The 25,298-nt window shown below is 43.7% G+C and overlaps 1 protein-coding gene across 1 annotated transcript in view; it reads right to left on the bottom strand.

Annotated features, from left to right (window-relative positions):
- The window catches only part of VWA1 (von Willebrand factor A domain containing 1), a 476,800-nt gene that overhangs the window by 63,983 nt on the left and 387,519 nt on the right, over positions 1-25,298 (bottom strand). Inside the window, exons 10-14 of the mRNA XM_086921472.1 lie at positions 16,504-16,779; positions 15,098-15,376; positions 14,533-14,811; positions 8,321-8,596; positions 5,536-5,814 (exon numbers count right to left, since the gene is read on the bottom strand). Of these exons, the coding sequence (XP_086777598.1) occupies positions 5,536-5,814; positions 8,321-8,596; positions 14,533-14,811; positions 15,098-15,376; positions 16,504-16,779 (1,389 nt within the window). The remainder of the gene's footprint in view (positions 1-5,535; positions 5,815-8,320; positions 8,597-14,532; positions 14,812-15,097; positions 15,377-16,503; positions 16,780-25,298) is intronic.

The raw sequence follows: 25,298 nt of genomic DNA, 5'->3' as shown, positions 1-25,298 counted from the left end.
TTCTGGCGGATCAAATTCCATGACAACCAAAGGGTGGCTCCCTGATTAGACTATTTTGTCGTAGATAAGCTCTATTTTCTGCGAGAAATATTGTTCGATGCCGTTACAAAGAGATTGTGAGGGGGCCACTAGATTATCACAGGCCTTAAGGTTGATAAAGGACTGAAGGATTCGATAAAGGCTTTTGGGGGTGTTTCCAGCCTGGGCTAACTGAGATGCGATGTGAGCTTTCCGTGCAGAGCTAAAGGGCCCCGCCCCACCACCGTTTTTCCAAAAGAAGAGAGTCTTTCAGGCTGAACAAAGGTCAGCCTGACAGACACACTTTTTATTCAGGTCAGGCAGCCAGAAGCTGTACTTGATCAAAATATGCAGGTGCTTTGTTGCCTGAGCTGAACTTTGCCAGGCCGAGGATTTCACGGCCCTGTGGGCGTGATCTCCTCAGCCTGGCAAGAGTGCCTCAAGGCCCTCCCCTTTGTGACAATGGGGAGCATTACTGATTGCCTCGCACCTGGGTGCTACAGTTTGAGTCCTGAAGTGCCAATGGAGAGTATCAATCAGTGACACCTCATCACAGAGTGGGGTGGAATCAGCAGTCTCATTGACCCCATACAACTCTCTAATGAGATAGGGACTGCTACCTACCCTCATTGGCTGACCTAGAGTCCGCCAATGAGGGAAGGCAGAAGTTCCAACTCTCCTGGCACCTGCAAGGCAGTGCAGGTATTTTTTTTTTTTTTTTTATGTTTGGTGCATGCATGTATGTATGTTTGTGTATTTGTAAGTGAGTTTTGTGAAAGGGTGTGAGTGAGTCATATGTGTGCATGTGTTGACACTCGCTCCATGCTAAAACTACCATACACCACTGGCCTATTTCCATCTACACTGTACACATGTTGGTTAATGCTACCCCCTGGCGCCCCTGGACGAAGCTGCTCTGGTCTGGGTGTACCAGAGTGGAAAGTACTGTGTTAAGCTGGGTCGCTAGAATCTTCATATATACGTTACCAACGATGTTCAGCAAAGCTATTGGTCGAAAGGATACGCACTGCTTAACATCAATGTTAAACTTTGGGATCACCACCGCTTCTCCTATTGTCTGGGCAATGAATTCCTTGGTGGCAAACTGGCTGTACTGGGCTGTGAGTTTCGGGGTTAAAATGGGATGCATCGAGCTTATAAAACTTGGTAGTAAGGCCATCAGGCCTGGGGTGTTTTTGGCCTTGGGTTTTGATGGCTAGGCGCACTTCCTCAGGGAGGATCGGGGTCTCCCGTGGACGCTTTGGGTGCCTGTAAGCTTTCCAAACTGAAACAACTCTAAAGAGGCCTCTTTGTCCCTCAGTGATGGGGAAGAAGCTCTATAGAGCTGTTCATAGAACATGCAAAATTCAATGACTTTAACCTTGTCATCCAACTCCTGGGATGCTGAGGCCACTTATTTCTTTCACATTTTCTTTTTGCCCCTCGGGAGTCTCACTAGGTGGGTGCCCACTTTCTCTCCTGCTGTATAGGATTGTTTTTAAGATGGAGCAGGGAAAGTACTGTTCTGTTAGTGTAATGCATCCATAATTGGCTTCTGGTTTCCATTTCAGCATGAGTGATATGGCGAGAGGGCTGTTGAAGCTGTTCCTGCTCAAGCTCTCTAAACTCACCCTCGAGTTTCTGTACCTCAAGCTTGTGAAGTCATGCCCGTTTGGAAGCTATTGCTGTAAAGTGTCTTTGTATAACCACTTTGAATGCATCCCAAACCGCAGGACTGGGTCCACCCCACCCTCATTATGTTCAAAATATTCCTCTATGATTTGTCCTATCTCGCACTTAGTGACTGGGTCCCTGAGTAAGGATCGGCGCAGACTTCAGTGTCCAGGAGCAGGTTTCCCATGCCCCAGATCTAACCGGATCATAACTGGTGCGTGATCGGAGACCGACATGGGCCTGATTTCTGCGGTACAGGTAAGCAACCCACAAGGAGTTGCTCATTAAAATATAGTTGATTCGTGAGTGGGTGTGGTGTACATGTAAGTAAAAAGTGTAGGTCTTGGTTGCAGCATTGAACTCCTACCAGGATTCTAGAAAGCCTAGGTCTTCAAAGGACTTTTTCAGACTTTTGAAGAAGGCTCCAGCATGAACTTCCTGTCCTCCCTCCCTGTCTGTACGTATGTGGGTTCCAGACCTTATTAGGATCACTGGTCAGGATGATGTCTCCTCTTGCCACCTCCCCAAGCCTCCCCAAAAAGTCCACCAGAAATGAGTCCTCTGTGGAATTAGGCGCATATACTGTGGTCACGGTTAGCGGCTTGCCATGTAGTGCTCCATTTTAAATGAGATGTCTGCCCTCCTTGTCCATGTAGGTATATGTGACTGATATGGGAAGATTGTGTTTTAAGTAAGTTGCCACCCCTTTTGTTTAGTACTAGCTGAAATATGGTACCTTGTGGGGTATGTCATATGTTTCATTATTCCCTGATCTTTGCGTAGGGGCTGGGTTTCTTGCAGGCAGATGATATCTGGGTTGGATTACTGGACTGCTCACCAAACCACTCACTGCTTAGTCAGTGAGTTGAGTCGCCTAGATTTAGGGAGATTAATTGGACCATGAGAATGTCTAGTAGAGTGGTGTGCAAATGAGGACAAGCTCAAGGGCCAATGAGTCTACTCGCTATAGTAGAGATAACTGCAGTTCCCAATTTCCTATAAACATGGTTAAACAAATCAGTAAACAATGTATAACTAACAACCAAGAATCTTGAAATGCATGCGACCTGGCAAAGTGCCAAACCTGAATAAACCTCTGCTGGGTGAGGTCCACCTGAGCCCTTAGCATCACCCAGCACGGGTGCAGGAGACCTGTGTCCTCAGCTCGATCGGACCCTTCGGAGGCGAACAAGTCTGCTCCATCAGCGCCAGCCTGCCACGAGAGTACTATGTGCCTCCCTTAATTTAAAATATTTAAATTGTTTAAATATTTAACGGAAAATTAAGTTAATAGTGCTGTAATATTTTCATACTTTGTTCTACACTTCAAAGAAATATATGAAGTAAATGTACGTTAAAATGTAACATAAAATATTTTTACTAATTTATTTTAAAGTTGAATAAACTTTTAACATTTTTGTTGTACATTACCATAGGGAGATCTACACCCTAACTGTGGAGTCTTTACAATGTCAGTCTGCTCCAATTATGTGTCAAAAGTAGTCTTGTCTTTTTGTGGTTCTGATTGCTCTTCTGTAGGTTCTGTTATAGAGGCATAGTGCACGTTTGTTTGTTTCATTTCTTGATTTCCCCCACTTGTGTTTAGTGTGCTGAGATGTATTTTTCTTCTTTTGATGTTGTCATAAATCTATGGGGTGTTCCTTTTGTAGACAACCTTTGATTTGGTCTTTATTGATATCTGTTTGCTCAGTGGAGTGGAGCTGCAGTTGTAGAAGGTGTTTATGTCTTTAGGTTGCATGCTATTGCAGTTCCTTCAAGATGGGAACTGAGTTTGTAGCTATCTAGTTTTTCCATTGCCTGTATGAGCATTTATTGTCTGTAATTTTGAGTGTCTTTGACCTGTTTTTGTTAAGTGTGTGGACCTTGAAGATGATGATGCCGTGGTCGCTCCAGCTCATGTGGGAATTGTCTGTAACTGTTGATTCTCCTAAGGGTGGAGATGTGACATCTGTAGTAAAAGTGAGGTGTGGTTTCTGAGAGTAGGTCAAAAATGTTAAAGCAATTTTTATTCATGGATCTTGAATTGAAGAGTAAGCACTGTAATGTTGTGTTTCTTTCCTGTACATGTCAAGATGCTTTGAGGCGATTATATGATGTTGTACGGGAGGAGGAACGGGGGCATAGGAGATTTTGGTGTGGGTGGGTTTTTTGAGGGTAGTTTGGTTGCAGCTAGGGATGAAGGTGGAAGGGAGGTTGTTTGGGCAGAGAATTGAGACGTTTGAGTGTCAGGGAAAGTTTAGTAGGTAGAGGGTAGTGGTGTTGTAACTACTGTGTTGTTAGGAAGTTTGAATGAGGTATGAAGGGTTCTGGGGAGAAGGAACTATTTAGGGAACCAGGTGTTTCTCTGTTCGCTACTTCCCATGATTTTTAGTCTTATTCTGGCGAGTAACATGTTTTTCAGTACTATGGTCTGCGGTTTTAGAGTTGATGTGTTGATTTTAAAAGGTTGTGTGGCATATGGTGTAGTGTTTTTTTAATGTAATATGCTGTATGGAGATGGGGTGGTTTAGTGATAAGGTGGTTTAGTAGTTATAGCCACTCAGTGAATGTATAAGAGGGTGGACATTGAGCCTAGCTAGTATTTAGGGAGTAGTATCAGAACGATTTTGTCAATGAATGGTTGCTTACCTAGAGTTTTTATGATAAAGATGCAGATATCCTTGTGCGAGGCTCTTTCCAGAAAGTATCAGCCCAAAACAGACAGAACCCTTAACCCGACCCCCCTTAACCAGGCTGGACATCCCAAGACCTTGGTTCAAATAATTCTAATGATCAGGTGACCTGAGCCAATAGGAACTCTAGCTCTAGGAACCAATCAGAACACACATATGGATCAAATCTCAAACATCTGCATAGTTACTCCTCTGTGGGGTCTTGTGATTATATTGGGTGCATTTCAAATGTTCAACAACCATAACCAATCAAGATCTATTTCTCCGTCATTACACTGAATGAAATATGAGGTGCAGCCAACTTTGGGAGGACAAGCCTTCTGTAACTTTTCAGAAGTTTTGTTTACTTGCTTAATTTAATTTAATAAGCCTTCATACTCAATTTTTCTTAAGGAACAAAACAATATGTATTCTTTTATCATTAATTAAGAATGGGTTACAGTCTAATTATGTGTAACATATTTAAATGTATTCTTCAGTGTATACTCAAAATTCTCTTGTAATGCCAACAATAGACTCCACCGTTGTTGAGTCCCCCATGATCTCCAATGTGCATTGTAGGGTATTTCGGCTATCCATGTTTCTAGAATTTTATCACTTCTGGAATAGTTACTGTACGAAAACCTTCATCTGACTTTTCCATCTCACCTCCTATGTTCTTGAACAGAGATAATTCTATGGCACACCTACATGCCCACATTCTTCCAGGAGGGGAGACACGGTCTAGTGTAAGACATGGATTGGGCGGCCATTACAAATTCACTCTCCCTAGAGTGACAAATATTCTTCCATCATCCCTGTTCTTTTTCATTGTACTTCAGCCATAAATAGGCAATTACTCTGCAACAGCATTCAGGTTCTCCCTAGCTAAAAATATTCTTCTCTGTATCCTTGAAAGTGTTTTCTGATTGCCTTCCCTGGGCCCTTAACTCCTAATAAACCTTCATCAATGTGCTGTTTTTAACCTATACTTGCTGTTAAGTAGCTGCATTCTAATGTTTAATGATTACAAGTCAGAAAGGATAAGCAAAAACAGACACAGGTTTGACAAGAAACTCTTTCTAGGATTTATGTTCGTCCTTTGGGATATATTTGCTGTTAAATGTACATTTTATCAGCTTTTTTCACTGCAGAAGTACTGGAAGATTACCTTTCAAGGTGGTGACTTGCATAGATTTAGGTTGAATGTACTGCTCGTTGGACTTTGGGGTGACGGTGACTTTGTAGATAGTACCTGGTGCCAGGTACTGTACCTCCACTCCGGTCCGGTCTCCAGCCACGTTCACTATCACCTTTCGATCAGGCTCAGATAGAGGTGCGTATTCCACCTGGTAGTATCCAGTGTATATGGACAGCAGCTGTGGCCATGTCAGACGGAAGCTCCAGGGAGTGACGTCCAGCACTTTCAGATCCTCTGTCCAGATCACCTCTGAAAGAGTGAACACATACATTTAAGGGGACATTTTTATCCACTTTCTTCCTCGTGGTTTCAATGAAGAAGGGTGAAAAAAGAAGGTATGGGTATGAAGAAGAAAAAACAACAGAAAAGGGGGAGGGGCAGAGAAGAAACAATGAGAAAGTAACAGAAGGCAGAAAAGAGGAAGGAGAAGGGGGAGGAAAACATTGCATTTCCTGAAAAAAGCCCCCTCTAAATAAGAAAGAAAATGATTAACCCTACCTCAGTACTGGTGACTCGAGTTCCAAAATGTGTGAACATGTTTGTGACCCAGAAAATGCTATTTAAATACCTTGACCTGCCTCTTGAATTTGTCTTTTCAAACTTCCACCAATCTCTCGATACCAGTAAGCACAGGGTAAATATTGAAGGACTGAAAGGTTTATCATATGAAGAAAGACAATAAATGTAATATATGTAAACGGAAATTAGCAATGGCCACAAAAGATCTACACTAATATATTCAAAGCCTTAAATAAAGACGTATTGAAGGCCTAATATCCTAAAACTATCAGTGAAGATTTGGAACTACAAATTAATCTCTTCACTAAAAACCCAGGGGCATATTCACAAGCCCCTTTGCTCGCTCTTGACCATGCTAAGTGGTGCAAGAGCGACGCAACTTCGAAATGAGATCTATTAAACTACGCAAGGCCACCTTCATAAATCTCGACTAATGCAACACAGGGCATATCGCTACATTGCAGTACTCTACGCCAGGGAGGCATTTCCATGGGCGTTGAGTGGGTGTTTCCACGTCACATCCATGGATATTGATGCATTTCCAGATTTACCAGAAGTGGTAGACCTGGGAATGTGTCAGAAACTTATGCCTCCCTAGGTGTGGCATAAGGAGGAGAACTATCTTCATTTCTCCTCCTTTTTTTCCTCTTTCTATGTGTGCTGCATTATACAGCACACAGAGAAGAAGCAAAAAGCCTCAGGAGGTTGTTTTTGTGTAGGAAGGTGCCACTTCCTGCACAAAATGAATCCTCTTCACATTAAAGGCACGGGTGCCTACATTGGCGCTAGGCAGCTGAAAGGGCGCCAGTACAGGGGTAAATGGTGGAACACGCTGTATTGACTTAAATACCGTGCATTCCTGTCCTTTCCCTGTCACGCAGTGCAGGACAGCAAGGTAATTTGCTGCTCTGCACTGACTGACTTAGCCTTAAATATAGCCCTAAATGACAACATTGGAAGTAATTTGCAGTACTAGAATACTTCAACCGGTTAAATAAACTGATGAATGTATTAGCAATGCATGGGAGCAGCATAGAATGCAATGATTCCATGGATAACTATAACGGAGTTTGACAAAAAACTCTTGGAAAATAATTAATACTATATAAGAAATTGAATCGGCTTTGATGTTTCTGTAGAAAATAAGAATTAAGGAAAGAGGATAAAAAAAGGGAATGGAAAGAAGGAGAAAGAGAAGAGGTGAAGGTAGGAAGGGCAGAGGGATTCAACAACTAGAAAGAGACGGAAGGCAAGGAAGAGGACGGAATGTTTTTCTCGGTTGAATTTCCTGGAATTTTAGTAGGGCAACATATATCCTGGAATTATTTTATTCTCATAAAAAAAAGAAACTCCACTCTAAACCAGACACTTAAGGGCCTATTACAATGTGTCCCGCAAAGGCTCCGATCGACGGTCGGAGCCTTCCTGGCTGCATCGTAATCGGCTGCTTGGTTCACTTTCTGACCCCGCATTAAGTAAACTGGCTCATGGAGCCCGCTCGTAATCCCAAAGGGTGGGCCTCTCCGCCCTTGGGATTATGATGCACAGTTTCGGACATAGTTTCCATGCTGGCATCTCCAACATGGAAACCATGTCCGAAAGTGTGTTTGGGGGCCCCCAGCAGGGCCCCCTTGTGCGTGCGGCCTCCGGTTCGGGCCCGAGGTGGCACCTATGGAGTCCCTCTGTTAATCTGTGCACCTTGCGGCAGGCACCTTGAAGTGCCTGCCACGGGGTGCAGGAATGAATAACACCTCCCGTTTCTCAATGGTAGTTTGTGTTACGGGCGGTTTATGGCCGTAATATGAGCTCCCATTGAGAAATGGGAGCATGCGTCTGAACAGTGTTCAGCCGCATTGTAATTAGCTGGTCAGGGCTGCCGACTGGGGGTCGGTCAGTCCCAGGACCGAGATGGTGTCCACCCAACATTGTAATCAGGCCCTAAATGATTTACCTTGACCCAGTAGTGTTCACCAATCCCCAAAACGTGTTAACATGTTCTTGACCCAGAAAGTGCAATTTGAATGCTATCCCTAGGCTATTATCTGCCTCTGGAAATTGTCTTTCAACCTCCCTGTGGGTATTAAACCTCCATCAAATTTCTAAGTATGACTGACAACAGACAGAAGTCTGACAACAATCTCCTTCTGGGATAGTTTAAGTTTCCCCTTTGTGATCTGTGTGTTTTTATAATATAACTTTGATAAAATTTGCCACTACAGAAGTATCAGATGATTACCTCTCGAGGTGGTGACCTGCACAGTTTGAGGTTGGATGTATTGCTTGGACTCCGGCTTGACGGTGACGGTGTAGCTAATGCCTGGTGCCAGGTTCCTCACCACCACTCCGATCTGGTCCCCAGTCACGTTCATTCTCACCTTTCGATGAGGCTCCGACACAGGTGCATATTCCACCAGATAATATCCAGTACTGATGGACAGCATCTGTGGCCATGTCAGTCGGAAACTGCTTGGGGTGACATCCAGGACTTTCAGATTTTCAGTCCAGATCACCTCTAAAAAAGGATCAAGCGTAAATTTTAAGATTGCTTTTTGGCTTCTATCTTCCTTCTTTGATAAGTTCTGTTGACGTCTGTCCTTGGAGGATATGCATGCACATGGAGTAAACAATAGTGGCCACTATCAGTTCCTGAAGTCAAACATCAGCTGTCTCTGAACCTTCCAAATCACTGCAAAAACTCACTATAACCACATACAGATCTATCTGGATTGTACCACCAATGACACCAGACAACTCTGTACTTGCTACACATCAATGAGCAGTTCTTATCTCATTTCATTTGGGATGTTGTTTAGTAAGTGTCACACACAGCCCTTAACTCTTATACATTAGTAACAAGTGGGCAAATATTGAAGGACTGAGACGTTTAGCATATGAGGAAAGACAAAAACCCAGCACATCTAAAAGGAGATTGGTAAAGGCCACGATGGATCTCCACTAGCATATTGAAGGGAGGAAATTAAAACGTATTGATGGTATATTATCTTTAAAATATAAGTGAAGATTTGGCAGTACAAATGAATCGCATTGCCATAACTCTTCGAGTAATACCAGGGCCACAACAACTATGTGATAATAGAAGATTAAATGATACAGTATGGCATGCTGAGTTGAGCAGCTTATGGGATATTTTACAGAATCTTATGGGAATAAAATCAACGTGTATGGCACATTCTTATTCTGAGACACTATTATCAATGTAGCATGACATTTTCATACACACATAATTATTGATATAAATTGATCAAATGCTTTAGAAAATAGAAAGGTTGATTTACAAACATAGAGATAGAACTCAAAATGTTATTTAGAAACAACAGTGGGTTTTGTCTTTCATGGAAGAAAACCAGGCACGGCCAGCACAGGTAACAGCGGTGGGGCAGTGGGACAGGGTGGGAAGCGTACAGAGACGACGGAATAGGGAATGTAACATAAAATAAAATTAAAAAAAACAATTACCTTGCGCTCGCCGCATCGCCAACTGAGCAATGCTGCGAGCACAAGGTAAGTGGTTAAATTATATTATAAAATGTGCCAGAAGGGACAAGCCTATGGATGCCAATGATGCTTCTATCAGCGGGTCATTGTGCATTTTAACCTAGGTGAGTGCTACTCCACTCACTTGCGCCAATTCACGAGCAGGTGGGTGCCAGGAGCCCTGAGATTGTGGAGTCTCGCCTGTTGCTTCTCTGGTAGACGAGATTGGGAGGTGGACCTTGTGAATCGCCTGAAGGCTACAATGTTTTAACACTTACCTTGCGCTCGCCGCATCACCGACTCAGCAATGCTGCGAGCGCAAGGTAAGTGGTTTTATTTATTTTTTATTTTACTTTCCCAATCTCGTCTGTCCATTCCCCACCCCCGTTCCATTCCGCCCCACTGCTTTTAGCTCTGCTGGCCGTAACTGAAGAAAACTAACTCTATCACTGCTTAGGCTTCATTATGAGAGGCCGAGTGAGGATGTGATAAATATCGCACCTGTTAAAATCAGATACCCTGATGTTTGGAATTTTAGCGGTTCTGTATTTATAACCTATTACAACTTTAGCCCTTTAAAATGGGGCATAACATGCATTTTCTAGTATGTACCAGCCTTTTTCTCCGAGACTTGACCTCCCAAGTCTACCTGAAGAAAATTGGAGGTACACTGAGCTGGAGCCTTGTGCAGCTTTCCCACTCTATACATATCAAGAACTGGCCATTAAATGTTTGAATTTCTTTATTTGGATTTTTATGTCATGCATTCAACACTTATGGCTGACAGAGCACCTCACATAGGAACAGCTACTATACATAAATCTATAAGGTTTGTTAAGTTAGTTCCATAGCACCAAGGTTTGACGGGTGAAACTTGCAATCAAGCACAATAGGCATTCTGTGTAATAGTTCCTCCGCAGAAATTCTTCCAGACATATAGTCTTCTTCTTGGCTAGGTGGAAGTTGGCTATTGCCATTGAGTCCCAGCCAGTCCTGTCTAGGTTCATCTGCCACCTCAATTGTCGTGAAGTTCAAGGCCATCTCCTTGACATGAATTATATCTGACTTTGTGGTTGCTATTGAATTACAGAATCTTTTGTGTGCATGAACTTTTTACCTCCAGTGTAGTAGGCAAGGAAGTAGTCAAGAAACTTAAAACTATTTAAAGTAGAACATTGTAGCCTTCAGGTGGTTCACAAGGTTCCTCTCCCAATCTTGTCCACCAGAGAAGCAACAGGGGAGACCTCCACAATCTCAGGGTTCATGGCACCCACCTGCTGGTGCATTGGCGCAAGTGGGTGGAGTAGCACTCACCTATGTTAAAATACACAATAACCCGCACTTAGAAACACCATTGGCATCCACATGCTTGTCCCTCCTGACGCATCCTATAATTTAATTGTGAAACACTTTGGAGCCAGCACACTGGTGTCGCTGGCCATCAGAGTATACGAACCCAACGATACGTTCTAAGGAATGAAAGCAGCCAGAAAGGAGATGAGAAGTGCACCACAGTGATGTATAGCGCGAACACCACCCAAATGAATGTATTATTGAAGTGCTTTACATGAGCACCAGATATTTACACGAGGACACATTTATTTTTTGAGGCACAGGGAGATTAACTGATTTGCCCAGGATCATAGGATATTGAGCCGGCGCTGAGACTCGCACCCAGTTTCCCAGTTTCATAATGGGCAGCTCTGGCTACAATGCCACATCCTCTACTCTGATGCTGGAAGGAGCAGAGAGGTCACGGTGTGTGTCCCCAGTGTTGATTTCTGCTTTCCTTAACAATGTTATCTAGGACGCTGGCAGTGGCATTAACTGTTGTTCAATTGTGCAGACTTTAGTAGACCTGTTTTCAAAATATATGTTTTTATATGAAACTGTATTTTTGATTAAAGTAAACCCACTGATGTAGGTATGTGTATGAAGCATTCATGTAATGGGATTGTAACCATCTCTTATATTTTTTACTTGTGTGTTACTGACACTGGGTTTTCTGTAAACACAACTTCATTATAGCATACATGGCGAGCGAGCACGCAGTCTGGCGCCAAGAAATAACATGGTCCCAGAGTGCTGCCAGAATATCTCCAGTCCGTGCTCGTTCTCTCCTTCAGCCACCAGTGGGTCTGTTATCATCCCACTCCTTCCCATGTGTGCATTTCAGAATGCAGATAGTAAGTAGGGCGCTTGTGCTCTTTGGAGACACCTGCATCCGGAGTGGCGACTCTACATTTCCCTTTAAATTATTTTATAAACAACTAATCTGTCTCTTGCAGTGGAATTCAACCAAATAGTTTCACTTGACCAATCCCTTACTCCTAAGATTTGTTACTTTTTTGCCGTTCAATGTTTGAGTGATGTTTTTCCACACACGTTTTCTTTTTAAAATTTGTTCTTATTTGAGTTACAAATCTGTCACAGTAACATCAGTTAGGGGACCAAATACGGCTACAGGACATTAACATTGACAACGTCAATAGCTCGTGCATTGCCGCGACCTATTGGCTATGCCAATGCTTGTTTGCTATGTAGTAGTGTAGGACTGTAATATGCTCTTATAATTTTAGATGTTAGTAGGAAAGTGTTTTTTTTTATATTTTAGTTTTTTGTCTTGCATGGCAGCGTTCCTTAACCTGGGGTCAGAAAAGTCTACTCAGGAGCGCCGCAACTTTTTACAAAATTGATTAACATTAACAGATTAACCAAAAATATACATACAAGAAAGCAAAATGTAAACCTGAAAAATGTTAACCGTTCTCTACATGTGGAGAGATTTGAAGTAGCAGCACAAGTACAGTTTACAGAATCTATTACGGACAAATAGTGTCCTCAAATGAACAACTGGTATGTGGTAACAAAAAGAGCATGCATTATGAGCAAAAAACACAAAGTGATATAATGAAGTCTAGAAAATCTTTGTCACTTTTAGAAATAAAGCCACATTTTCAAAAGCTTCAACCTTTTTATTAGAATTGAAATTTTGATTTTTGTTAATCTTTATTGTGTGTGAATTATGTCTGATATTTCACAATTTGTGTTTGTGCATGATTTATACTCGTTTCTATATTTCCATGTATTGGTTTGAGTTTTAAAATGTAGACATTGAATTGACCGGGGTCAGGGGTGAACAAAAGTCAAAAGTTCAAGAGAAGCTGTTGAAAGGTATTTATGGCGATGTGTTACTAGGCTGATTTTCTTTAGTTTTGTTTGCTATTTTGACACTTTAAAAAGTCATTGTATCCTCCAATCTAGCACAATATCAAATGTAATAAATTCAAATACTGTCATTAAAATGAGAAATGATTTGGATGAGGGGCATGCATATGATTATGGGTAAGTAGTGGCTGAGGCAGTCAAAATATTTTGCAAGGACTTTTGTATTGCTTTTTATGTTGCACCGCTGTCAGGGGAAGGCCATTTTACAACATTAAAGCTCTGACAGTAACACAATATGGCGATACCTGTGTAGCAATGAACACATCCACCTTTCCCTTTAGTCTGGTGATTTTTAGTGAACAGCTTCAGTTGCAGTAGTCTTATCTTTGCTAAGGCCCTTATAACAGATTTGAAAGTGCTAGGGCCATTGTGGGGGATCAAAGTATTGCAGTAAATTCCTCCAGTTCTCTTTAAACTTCAACAATTCAATAACCATAAATAATCAAGATCTATTTTTCTCTCATTATATTGAATAAAATATGAAGTGCAGCTACATTTAGTTTGCAAAGCCTTCTATAACTTCTTAGACTTTCATGTGTTTAATTTAATAACTCTTCAAACTCAGTTTTACCTAAAGGACAATACGATATTTATTCTTTTATCATTCCTTCAAAATCTTTCATGTCTCAGTGATTTTGAACATATTTAAATATATTCTTCAGTATATAAGAAAGATTGTCTTGTTATACCAACAACATTCTCCGCCGCTGTTCATTCCACTATGATATCCAATGTGCATTTTAGAGGCTTTATACCATCCATTCTTCTAGAATTACATTCTACAGTGTTCAGTGTTCAGTTCCGCAATACTGACTGTCAAGTGATTTTTTCTTCTCATGTCTCTATGTTCTTGAACTGAAATGATTCAAAGATTGACCTACATGGCGTCTTCTACAGGAATGGGAAAACTGCCTTGTACAAGGTGTGGGTTGAGTGGAAGTTATAATTTGACTCTGCCTTGAGGTGCAAACATACTTGTACCAGTCCTGTTCTTTTCTACTACTTTTTCACTCTTCAAAAGACAAATACCCTTCCTTTCTTCCAGTTCATTCCCTCTCTGTTTCTGTTGCTCTTGTACTCTTCTCTTTTCTTTTCTTTCTTTCTTCCTTTCTCTTTTCCTTTTCTTGTCTTTTCCTCTCCTCTCCTTTTATATTATAATTTACCTATTATTCTTTCTTATTTTATCTTATATTGGAATATGGAATATGTTATTCTTTATTTCCTCATATTTGCTATATCTTATGTAAGTTTCATTATCACTTATATTTTCATCTGTTTATCATTATATCATTTTACTTTGTCAACACATTTGTATTTCTATCTGCAATTTTCAATAAAAAATTTCAACACAAAAAAAAGACAAATACTCCCTGACAGCATTTGAGGTTCTCCACCCCACACAAGTGTTCTTGGTCTTATCTTCCAAAGCCCTTTCTAAATGGCATTTTAAGGGCCAGGACCTCTGTTGGAGTGCCCCTAACTCTTCCAATGGGGAAAAAAACTTTAACAATCATATACATAAAATATTCTATAGATAACCAATAACTGATATTAAATAGTTGCATTCTCATGATCAAGAATTGGGTGTCAGAAAGGATAAATGAAAACAGCAAACGTTTGTTTACAATCTCTTTGTTAGGTAACTTATGTGTCCCCTTTTGGGTCCATCTGTTTTACAGTATAAATCTGACCAGATTGGTCACTGAGGAGGTACTGGATGATTACCTTTCAAGGTGGTGACTTGCACAGTTTGAGGTTGGATGTACTTCCCTCTGGACTCCGGGGTCACGGTGACTTTGTAGCTAGTGCCCGGTGCCAGGTTGCTCACCACAACTCCAGTCTGGTCCCCAGCCACGGTCATTCTGACCTTTCGATGAGGCTCAGACACAGGTGCATATTCCACCACATAATATCCAGTATTGATAGACAACAGCGGTGGCCATGTCAGTCGGAAACTGCTGGGTGTCACATCAAGCACTTTCAGATTCTCTGTCCAGATTATATCTGAAAAAGTGGCAGGAAGGGAATAATCAGAAGGTTTGGTAGGCAGAAAAGACGAAGAAGTGGAGAGAAAAAAACAAAAATATATTGCCTTTGTAGTATGTCATGTAATTTTAGTTAAATGACATCTGTTCTTGATTTTTTTACTCATTCAAAAAACAAGGACTGAAAACTGACAGAAGATTAATAACAATCTCTTTCTGGGGTAGTTTGTTTCCCCTTTGTGATCCATTTGTTTTACTATATACTTTTGATCACATTAAACATTCCAGATGTACTGGATTGTTACCTTTCGAGGTGGTGACCTGCACAGTTTGAGGTTGGATGTACTGCTCATTGGACTCCGGGGTGACGGTGACTGTGTAGCTAGTGCCTGGTGCAAGGTCCTTGACCACCACTCCAGTCTGATCCCCAGGCACGTTCAGTCTCACCTTCCGATAAGGCTCAGACACTGGTGCATATTCCACCACGTAATATCCAGTATTGGTAGAGAACAGCCGAGGCCATGTCAGTCGGAAACTGCTGTGAGTCACATCAAGCACTTTCAGATTTCCTATCCAGATCACCTCTGAAAAAAATGAACCAATAACTTTGAAAGGACCTTTTTACTACTACCTTCCCTCCTGGAGAGGTTCTGTTGACTTCTTTCCTTTGATATGGATACAATATACATGAGTAAACAGCGGTGCCAGCTATGAGATCCTGGTACCCTACATCAGTTGTCTATATACCTTCCAAATGTGCAATCTCACTTTAACCACACATTAAGGGATCTATTCTAGACATTAGCAGCGCCTGGTGTCTGGCAACTCTGCCCTTGGGACATATCACTGAGCAGTTCTTAGCTCTCTCAATTTGTGATGTTCAGTAGTTTCACACACAACCCTTATCTCTGATTTCTTAGTAACCAGTGGGCACATATTGAAGGACTGAAATGTTTACCATCTGAAGAAAGACAAAAAAACTCAATGTATGCAAAAGTAGCTTAGAGACTGCCATAATTAATGTACACCAGGATTTTTATGGTTTGTAATCTTAAAACTATCTGAGAGGATTTAAAACTACATAGGAATCGCATCACTAAAAACTCAGAGTCAACATTGGAAGTAATTTGTGGCAGTAGGATATGTCAACAAGTTAAATAAACAGATGCATCTATTAGCGATGTAAGCTGACTACACACAATGCAATGATTCCACAGATAACTATAATGGAACTAGGCAAATTCTATTGGATGATGATTAGTAATATATAAGAAATTGAGTCAGCCTCGCTTGTTACTTCAGGGTAGAAGAGTTAAGAAAAGAGGGTAAAAAATTAAGGGAAGAAGAAGTAAAAGGGTATGTGGGGGTAGGAAGGATTGAGATGGAGCAATAGGAAAGGGATGGAAGGCGGGAAATTGGAAGGAGAATGAGAGAGAAAAAAAGAAATAAAATGTTTTTTCCTCTTGATTCTGCTTCCTGGAGTTGTAGTAGGACAAAGTGTAGACTGTAATTATTGTTTTCTCATACAAAAAACAAACAAGAAAGTTCCCTCTATAAGACACCAAATCATTTACTGTGCCCCAGTCCTGCTTCCTGGATGTTCTTGATGCAGACAGTTCTATTTGAATGCTATCCCTAGGTCAAGACTGGCCTCTTGAAATTGTCTTTGACACTCCCAGTGGTTATGAAACTACAAACAATCACAGCTTACCTTTTAAGGTGGTGACCTGCACAGTTTGAGGTTGGATGTATTGCTTGGACTCCGGCTTGACGGTGACGGTGTAGCTAATGCCTGGTGCCAGGTTCCTCACCACCACTCCGGTCTGGTCCCCAGTCACATTCATTTTGACCTTTCGATGAGGCTCAGACTCCGGCGAATATTCCACCAGATAATATCCAGTACTGATGGACAGCATCTGTGGCCATGTCAGTCGGAAACCAGTGGGGGTGACGTCCAGTACTTTCAGATTCTCGGTCCAGATCACCTCTGAAAAAGGTGAACCAGTAAATTTAAGATTACATTTTGGCAACTGGTCTTAACATTAGGAGAAGCTCTTTTGACTTCTGCTCTTTGGGAATATGAAAACATTTAGAGCAAACAGAGGTGCTAGCTGGTGTTTCCTGGTGCCCTGCATCAACTGTTAACTACATTTCAAACCAATACACAAACTCACTTTGACCACATGGAAATCTATCTGGACTGTCGCTTTATATGACGTCAGATAACTCTATCTTTGGTACACATCACTGAGCAGGTCTTAGCTCATTTCATTTATGATGTTAGCCAGTGAGTTTCACAAATCACCCATATCCCTCATGCTTTGGAGTCCTGAAGGAATGAAAAGTGTATTATATGAAAGAAACGGGATATCTAAAAGGAGATTGCTAAAGGTCAAGAAGGATCTACATCAACATACTGAAGGGGTAAAAAACGTAGTGATGCTGCAGGTCCGGCTTTAGGGCAGTGCGACTGGTGCAGCCGCACTGGGCACTGACCTGTGGAGGGGGTGCTGACCTCAGAGGGTGGGCGCATATTTAATCATAACATATGGTTGGCGAGATGAGGGGCACTTTTGCCCGGCGGGAGTGCGAGAATTCAAGGAGACGGTCATGGGGTGTGGGGGGCGCCAAAAATGATTGTCGCACTGGGCACCACCAACGCTAAAGCAGGCCCTGATGATGACATAATATCTTAGAAATATCAGTGAAAGTTTTTAGGTACACAGGAATCTCATCAGTAGAAAGCTTTTAGTAACACCAGGGCCACAAGAACTATGTGGTAATTGAAGATTAAAGGATACAGTATGGCATGCTGAATTCAGCAGCATTAAAAGAGTTTATTTAACAAAATCTTGTGGTTGTAAAGGCAAAGTGCATGGAACATTCTCATTCCGAGGCACTATTTCAATGTAGGATGACATTTTCAAGAACATAGTTATTGATATATAATGGATCAAATGCTTTAGAAAATAGAAGTGTTTTTTTTTTACAAAAAAACAGATACAACTCAAAATGTTATTCAGCAACAACAGTGGGTTTTGTCTTTCATGGAAGAAAACAAACTCAGGGTCTTATGTATGAGGAAGTGGCGGAGTGAGGCATCAGCCGTCATGGCTTAACATGTCACTACGCCACTTCTGAAACACAAGGCTGCACCATATTTACAAGGATATGGTGCAGCCTTGCGTTTCCCCCTGCGCTGGTGCTACACTTTCCAAAAGACATTATTTCTCCTTGTTTTTGCTTTTTCCATGTGTGCTGCATTGTGCAGAACACAGATAAAAAGCAAACTGCCATGTATTGTTTATGTACAGGAATGTCCCCATTCCGGTACATAAATAAACAATCTGTAAATAAAATGACATTTTGTGACTTTCATGTGTGCTGCATAACGCAGCACACATAAACGTGACAAAATAGCATTTTAGGATTGTTTAAGTGCAGGAAGGGACACCGTCCTACACGTAAACAGTCCTCCCCTCACACAGACACCCTTGCACTATGGTGCAAGGGTGCCTGCATTGGCGCTACACTGCCAAATGTAGCGCCAGTGCTAGGGGAAATGCAAGGCTGCCCATATCCTTGTAAATATGGTGCAGCCTTGCGTTTCAGAAGTGGCAGAGTAAGGCATTACTTCGCCATGACGGCTAATGCCTCACTCCGCCACTTTTTCGTACATATGCCCCCATGTTTTCCTTGGTTTTAATTTTGGTGCTACTTCCTATGCACGCTGCCCTTGTACATAGGGGGCAGCGTCAAAATCAATGGGTGTTGCGGTGGAACGCCCACTGCAACACCCACTGTCCACCCCTTTCATGCTAACCATAGTGTGAAAGGGGGCCTTATTTACAAGGCAGCGTTAAGTCATGTTAAGTGGATTAACGCTGCCTTGTAAATAAGGTGAAGCCCTATTGCCACCCAACTACAGAAAAAGTGACGTTGTGGTGGCCATAGGGGCTTGTACATATGCCCCTCAGTCACCTCTTAGGCTTCATTAGAAGTGGTCCAGGAGCAACGTGATATATATAAAATCTGTAAAATCTGTTTTCCCAGGGATCGGAATTTTTGAGGTACGATAATTTTACTCTATTCCAAGCTTAGCCTTTTTAAATTGGCATAATATTTACTAGTATTTACCTTGCATTTTCTCCCAGGCTTGACCTGTGAAATTTAAGGGCAAGAGAAAAATTGCGGGTAATGGAGTTTTTACCCCATAACATATAATTCTGATGGCTGTGCAACTAGGGGGCATATTCTCAAGGAGCTATCGCTGAGTTATTGGCCCTTTATCGCAGACAAAGTGGTGATAAAACTATCACCCCATTCCCAAGCTGGTGCTAACAGCCCATATCACCAGTTTACCTGCGATAGCAGCCGCAAAAAACAACGCCACAGATGACCCCGGCAACTATCACTAATGAGATGCAGTGTAGACGTTCCGGTGCCAAAAGCCGCGACAACACCACTCGGCAACATTCTCAACGACCAGCCAGATCGGCGATAAGATCACAGAACATGCGATAAGGCATGTTAGCAGCAGGAAATTAACACCTACTCTGACCTGGTGTAAAGTCGGATGACAGCCTGCACTAGAAAAGGGAGCTCTGCCCAGAGCCACCCCTGAAGACAAACAGAAGCATTGGAGCTACTGATCATGCAGCTCGGAGCTCCAACAGGGCCACAACATCCACCACCACAACTCCCAGGCACCCCCACCCCCCCCCCGACCACTACAGAGGCAGCACAGACACAGACAGAGAACCTTCAGAAAATTCACCAGCCACACAGACTTAACATCAGAGTACGTCATTGCCCACTACAGGCTCAAAAGGATAACCATCCTCCGCATCCTGAACATCATTGCCCACAGGCTGACGGTACCACCACAGCGGACAACCAACATCCCACCTCAGACAAAGCTGCTGCTGTGCTGCTCCTGTTGGCCTCTGGTACCTTCCAACCAACAACTGCCTAAGTCAGAGGAGTCTCACAGCCAGCCCTATCAAAGTACCTCAAACCTGTCCTGGATGCCATCATCAGCTTGGTACCCCAGTACCTATACCTCCCTCACACTGAGCAGGATTAGCTGGAGACCAAGCAAGGCTTCTACGCCATAGCTGGCTTCCCGCACGTGTTGGGGGCAATTGACTGCACACATGTCCTAATTGTGCCCCCTGCCGACACTGCACACAATTATCGTAACAGAAAGCACACACATTCCATCAATGTGCAGGAAATAGTGGACCACCGGGAACTCTTCACCAACATTCGTCGCCAACCACCCAGGCAGTGTGCATGATTCCTACATCTTCCAACAGTCCATCATCAACCAGCGCTTCCAGGCTGGCATCTACGTAAATGCACTGCTCGTTAGTAAGAACTAAATGAACACACCACACACCTCAAATCAACAATCATGCAAATCACAACTCTGGGAATCATATACAACATGCCAAACAACATCACCACCCACCAGACATGACAGCACAACTTTCTGTAGGAACCTGGGCCAGCCATGTACACAAGCCATCAACGGCATGGCACCTCAGCCACACATTAGCAGAATGTGGTGAGAGGTGGGAACCAGGCATGTGCGAAGGAGGCAAGTGCCCCATGAATGTCGTGTGACCAAGTGTGGCGTGGATGTGCTGGACAGACTGCAGTATGCAGACCACATTCATGTCTACATACATAACTGGTGTATGGAGTGTAGTGGACAGTGGATGCAACCATGTCAACCCAGCCAGTGGGGGAGGTCACAGAAATGTAACTTTTTACGTCTCCCCTGAAAGCTTGTGCGGAGTGGGCTGGCCCGACGTACGGCAGGCTAGCATAGGAGTGAGTAAAAAAAAGCACGTAGCCCTGGGCATGATCCTGTTCTGGAATGGCCAACGTCCCTGCCAGGGTGGCACCTCTCACCCCGCCACGAGGCCGACACCGTGAGCGGTGGTGCCTGCGATCCTGTGTGACTGCTGCACCCTGTGCAGCTGGTCCCCGAAGCTTTCTTGCCAGCCCCAGCGCATCCAGGCATCACTGCTCACCTGCCAACACCGGTGTGTGTCACAGAGGGCCCACCACGTGCTGCTGCAAGCTCCAAGCTCCAGGCTCCCGACCTTGTCAGCCCCCTCAGACCATCACGGCCTCCGCGACAAAGGCCTGCAGTACTACCTTCTCGTTGATGTACTCCACCGGCTGACACAGCAGACCAGTAGGTCATACATTTGGAGCAGAGTCTTGATTACACTATGGCCGAGAACATTTAATTATGGCTGAGTTTATATCACTATACTCCCTTTGATGTGGTGCCACCAACACCATGCATAGCATTTCAACCACACATGTCTGAGGGCCCTTGCTGACTTCGGCCTCCGGCATACACTGCGGTCCTGCAGGCCTCAGAGTAATCCAATGCAGTCCGTATCAGGCAGGACACGGCATCGTCGCAGGCTGCACACCCGCTCAGCTCTGGTGCCTCTATCTCCGTCAGCCACAAATCTCCTCCACATGCCATTCCAACGTTGTGTGTTAGAGAACCAGGAGGAGATGGCTGGACAGTGGTTGACGCGCACTGACCACTGCCTCTGGCCTACACTGTGGTCAACTAGATCACACATTTGGAACTGAGACTTGATTTTGTCATGGCAGTGTGCATATCATAGTACGCAAGGAGAGGAGTAAGAGAAAGACTCACTTCAGCCCAGAGTTAAAAAGGGTCTCCGTTACGTACGTGATGGGACACTACCAACAACTGTAGTGGTGCCACGAACTCTGTGCTTCACAGTCCTACAACACGTGGCTGTGGGCCACTGCTGACCGCTGCCTCTGGCACACACTGCGGTGGAGTGGGAACTGAGTCCTGCTTCCTTCATGGCAGAGTACATTTCATTGTACAGGCCTCTTCGCAGACTGCATCCCCTTTCAGCTCTGGTGCAACTAAGTAAGCACCCTGAAATTCATGGGCACTCTCTTGTTGCACTTTGGTGGTATCTGAGTCCATGGGCTGGGGGTTGTCTTCATCATCATGTAGCTGATACTGACATCATAGAAAAGAGGAGTCTGTAGCATTCAACTCCGTCATTTGCCTGTTTCTGCTTACTTCTGCCCTCTGCATCATGCCCTGGAAGGATACCATCCACTGTCCCCCGCAAATCTCTGTGACATTCTCCTTGGACAACGACGATTACCTGCTCAGCCTGCGTGTGCCTACCTCAGTGCAGTGCATGTCACCGCCCGTGGCGGTGTGCCTCTGCCAGCCGCAGTGCATTCGGTGCCACTATGCAGCCCAAGTCATGGACCCTTGCTGTTTGAACCTTGTACTGCTGATTGTCTGATCACTGTTGTGGTTGTTGCCAGCACCAACCAACCCCTGAGGGGTGGCTTACACTACCCAACACCCATCCAGCACAGGCGTCACTGGACATGTGACCCTGGCAATAATAGGGGCAGGGCACACGTGCCCGGAGCTAGTTCCATAAACTCACTCAGTGTGTTTGTGTGGTCATTGTGAATGCATGAGGGCCCTGGGCCATACCACATTACATTGTGCTGTGTACAGCGGGCAAAACCATGTCACCGCAGGCAGTGGGGTAGACCTGGGACATGTAGCCATGTCGTACCTCCCTGTGAGTGTCAGGAGAGTGGACAGGCGTACAACAGTACATCATAGGGGTGTGGCTCTTCCACACGTGAATCTGGGTTTGGTTAAGTTTAGGCCTTGCCAAGGAAGTAACTAATGCGTGTGTCTCTCTTGTAGTGTCTGCGCCACTCGTCCCGCAATGGACGATGTTTTGATGTAGCATGCCCCTGGAGTGCGGGCTCTGCCGAAGGGGTACATGAGTGAGGGCATGCCCGCTCGGGGTCTGGTTTCACATGTCAACCCTCAACTGCATGGCGAGTTTAGCCTGGCAGGTGCTCTACATCTGTGTCAGCCCTGTCCTTGCAATGGGCCTACACACATGCGGCTGGCCACCTTCAGCGCACATCATTACTGTGTCATAGTCAGGCTTGTGGACATGCGCAGACAAGCATGACAGTGGTGTGCCGTAGGGGTGCATTTGATGCAACCGCGCTGCACACACTAGTGACTATGCTCTGGGGAGGGAGGAGCAGCAGTGAGGCTAGGTAATACACATTGATGCCGCTCATTTGCAATACAGAACAAAAATGGCTAGCCAGAATACTTTGATTTCAAATTAGAACCCACACAGCCCATGAGTACTGACAAATCAATTTGGACTGTATGTATTGCATTCCAAGTTGCACTTTGGTGTCATATAATTGTTGGAATATTCAGTATTCATGTCTGTATATTTTGTATTTATGGTGCACACAGTTGTTTGTTTTTGCCTTTGACTTGACTGTTTTTGACAGTGTTTTCTTTTTTGATGTCATGTTTTTATGAACTTTGAAACTTGACCATGAACTAAAATAAATGTTTTGCTAAACAAATGGCTTGGTCACACAGTACTCATGGGCTGTGTGGGTTCTAATTTGAAATCAAAGTATTCTGGCTAGCCATTTTTGTTCTGTTTTGCAACTGTTGAGGTCCAGGCTGGTCAGTTTGTTGGACCCAAAACCTTTTTGTATACACGCTCATTTGCAATAGGCAGTTAATGTCATACAGTACTCACTAAGTCACATATATCCCACACCAATGAAGCAGTGAGCCTGCCAACACATCATGCAGTGCATAGTCTTGACTCATGTCTCTCTGCACTGTCACAGGTGATCAAGCATATGCACTGTGCGCTTGGATGATGACACCCCTCTGAGCCCTGAGCACACAGGCCCAGAGGCAGTACAATTTGGCCCACAAACGCACCAGGGCCTTCACGGAGCACACATTTGGTGTGTTGAAGTCACGTTTCAGGTGCCTTCACGTTACAGGTGGAAGGCTCCTGTACAGCCAAGACATTGTGTGCAAGATGATCGTTGCATGTTGTGTGTTGCACAACATATATGCATGCAGCAATGCCCCATGGATACGAGTGCCAGATGCACCGGACGATGATGATGAAGATGAGGCCACACCCTACAGCAGCCGCAGCAGGAATTGCCCGTAGGGACACCATCATTGACAATTTCTTGTCATGTTGACGTCACATTGTGACGGTCCATAGCAATCATGGGACAGTACGATGATTGACCTCAGGCACATCATGTGCAAATAAATGCATTCCAAGACACATTCCCTGCGTACATGTCAATCATCTGTACAGGCACATCACTCAGACAAGTGTGGGTGCGACGTGTAGTGCTAGCAATTGTGGAATTTGTTAATGGATGGTTGGTGTGTCACTTATGTGCAGTGAGGCTATTTAGGGTGTTACGTATTCGAAATGCCAGTTCTGTGTGTCACAGTTGGTGCGGTATCCCACTCCTTGGCGTTTTACATGTGTCCCAATTCATTCCATTTTGGCTGTCATTTGTGGCCTACAAGTGACCACAGGGCTTCTTTTGGGCTCTGATATGTGCTGCCATGATGCAGGGATGCACCCTGTCAATCAAGTCCCACGACATGGGCAACATGTATGTAAGGGGGAGTCACTACCCCTATATTGGTCCATGCTTCCATTACTGTTTGATCATGGACATGGCATGTTTGTGTGCAGGGGGTGCTGATTGTCCTTCTGTAATGTGAAGAGGGGATGCGCTTTTGCAGGGTGTTCCATGTATGTTTCAGCATTGGCACAGGTTACATTCAGATTGCATGTCAATGTACATTGTGACTGTTTGTGAGGAGATGCCTGTCTGTTGCAGGGCAATGGTCATTTGTTGTACGTCACAGCTGTGGGGTTGTGCTCGTACGTTGTCATCTCACCATATTGTTTACTCTGCTTTTATGGAGCATTTTCCCGCATGACCCGTGGGAATCGCATGCCTATCGCTGGTTATCGTTGATGTTGGTATTGCGATAGGCTTCATCGCTACTGTTTTGGCGTTGGTGTTTCACATTTTTTGGGCGTCGCATTGGTTTTAACGCAGTCATTTGACGTATTATCATGGGCCTATCGCATGGTGCCGCCGTGTTGTGAATACGCCGTTAACACTGCATTGTTTTCCCATGATAGACTGCGATGTGCAATGTTGCGTTACGCTTATTTTGCGGGATTATTACATGTTCTTGAAAATATGCCCCAAGGAGTTTATGTAGGGGTAAAAACAGAATGGGACACTGGTCATGAGGACATTATGGTAAAATTGATTCAGGAATATGTGTGCCAACCTTCATGCACTGGTTTGATTCAATTGACCTGCCTCATTTTTTCTTCACAAGCCAGCCTTGTTCTAAACTCCACCTGATAGAGCGCAGCCCTGTAGAACAGTATGGTGGGGATTTAAAGATACAAGGCGAAAACCTTAAACAAGATGCAAAATGTTCATGGTTCTTCTAAATTCTGCCTGCTCTCCTGACATAACTGTGATATTTAGAATATTTGGTTGAAAAGTTGAATTGGCATTAAAAGTAAAACAAAAGATTTTCATGGATACGAGTTAGTCTTGCCA

Source organism: Lissotriton vulgaris, chromosome 5, assembly GCF_964263255.1.
Source record: "Lissotriton vulgaris chromosome 5, aLisVul1.2, whole genome shotgun sequence".
Lineage (NCBI taxonomy): Eukaryota > Metazoa > Chordata > Amphibia > Caudata > Salamandridae > Lissotriton > Lissotriton vulgaris.
The sequence above is the reverse complement of the archived record's forward strand: the minus strand, read 5'-3'. Positions and strand labels throughout refer to the sequence as shown.